Source organism: Carlito syrichta, unplaced genomic scaffold (genome assembly GCF_000164805.1).
Source record: "Carlito syrichta isolate Samal-C Ts95f unplaced genomic scaffold, Tarsius_syrichta-2.0.1 Scaffold302313, whole genome shotgun sequence".
Lineage (NCBI taxonomy): Eukaryota > Metazoa > Chordata > Mammalia > Primates > Tarsiidae > Carlito > Carlito syrichta.
In genome coordinates, this window is record NW_007246409.1 from 204,908 (window position 1) to 206,135 (window position 1,228).

General features: G+C 55.3%; 1 protein-coding gene across 2 annotated transcripts in view; it reads right to left on the minus strand.

Moving 5' to 3' along the window:
* The window catches only part of SULF2 (sulfatase 2), a 69,375-nt gene that overhangs the window by 24,382 nt on the left and 43,765 nt on the right, over positions 1-1,228 (minus strand). For both annotated transcript variants that reach the window (XM_021711471.1, XM_008056289.1), the window contains exon 4: positions 647-797. In XM_021711471.1, coding sequence (XP_021567146.1) covers positions 647-797 — 151 coding nt within the window. The remainder of the gene's footprint in view (positions 1-646; positions 798-1,228) is intronic.

Consider the following 1,228-nt stretch of genomic DNA (forward strand, 5'->3'; position numbering starts at 1 on the left):
ACCTCGGCCTCCCAAAGTGCTGGGATTACAGGCTGAGCCACTGAGCCCGGCCTGGATTTTAAATTTAAGTAGCCTTGGGTAAATAGGTCTGACGCTTGTCCATGCGATGGAATATTACTTGGCAGTAAGAAGGAATGATGTGCCAGTCCACGCTACGCCATGGGTGAACTTGCAAACCTTAGAAAGAGGTGGGTCATAGAACACCATGGAGCATCTGATTCCATTACTACGAGGTGTCCAGAATGCCACATCCATGAAGGCAGAGATTACGGGCTGTCTAGGGCTGGGGGATGAGGGGCTCAGGGGGTGATGGCTGAGGGCTGTGAGGTTTCACTCTGGGGTAAGAAAACATTCTCAAGTGGACGTGGTGAAGGTTGCACTCGTCTGTCAGTCTGTGAAGACCGAGGTGGACTACGTGGCATGAGATTGTATCTCCATAAAGCTGTTGTTCCAAATGTAAGTACTGGGAACAGATGTAGTAGCGACGCTTGTGGCTGCCACACGGGGCGGGGGGGATCTAGGACTTGAGTTGCGAGGGCGGGGCTTTGGGGAGGGTGTTCGGAGAATCTGGCCCTGCCAGTGCCTTCTCCTCCCACCCAATTCCGTTCCTCCAGGAAAGCCCCGCAGGGCCGGGGAAGGCGCCTACCGTCTCCATAGAGTCGTCCACGGACAGGAGGGTCTGCAGGCGCTTTCGCTGCAGCATGTTGGTGAACTGCATGTGGATGGGCTTCATGGGCCCCGTGTAGCGCATGATCCAGTGCTTGTCCGGGTTGGGCGCGTAGTTGTAGCTGGGCGTGCTAGGGGCAGACACATGCAGGTCAGGTCCCGCCCCCCCATAGCTACCGCACGCTGTGTTCGAGCCCAGGAGACACCCTTCCTGGGGGAGGGTGACGCTATCAAGGGTCTCTGCTCAGCCCCATCTTGGCGTCTCCGCGTGGAGAGGAGGCATGGAGGGAGGAAGTCAGTCCCCTGCCTGCTCTCCCAGTTTGGGGCTAGTCTTTACCACCACACTGGAATTTGCTCACCCCCACCCTCTTCTTATTTTCTGAGACAGGGTCTTACTCTGTCACCCAGGCTGGAGTGCAGAATCTGATCACCCTTTTTTTAAAATTTAAAAAGTACTTTATTTTATTGAGATGGGGTCTTACTATGCTGCCCAGGCTCATTTCAAACGCCTGGGCTCAAGCAGTCCTTCCACCTCAGCCTCCCAAAGTGCTGGGATTGCAAG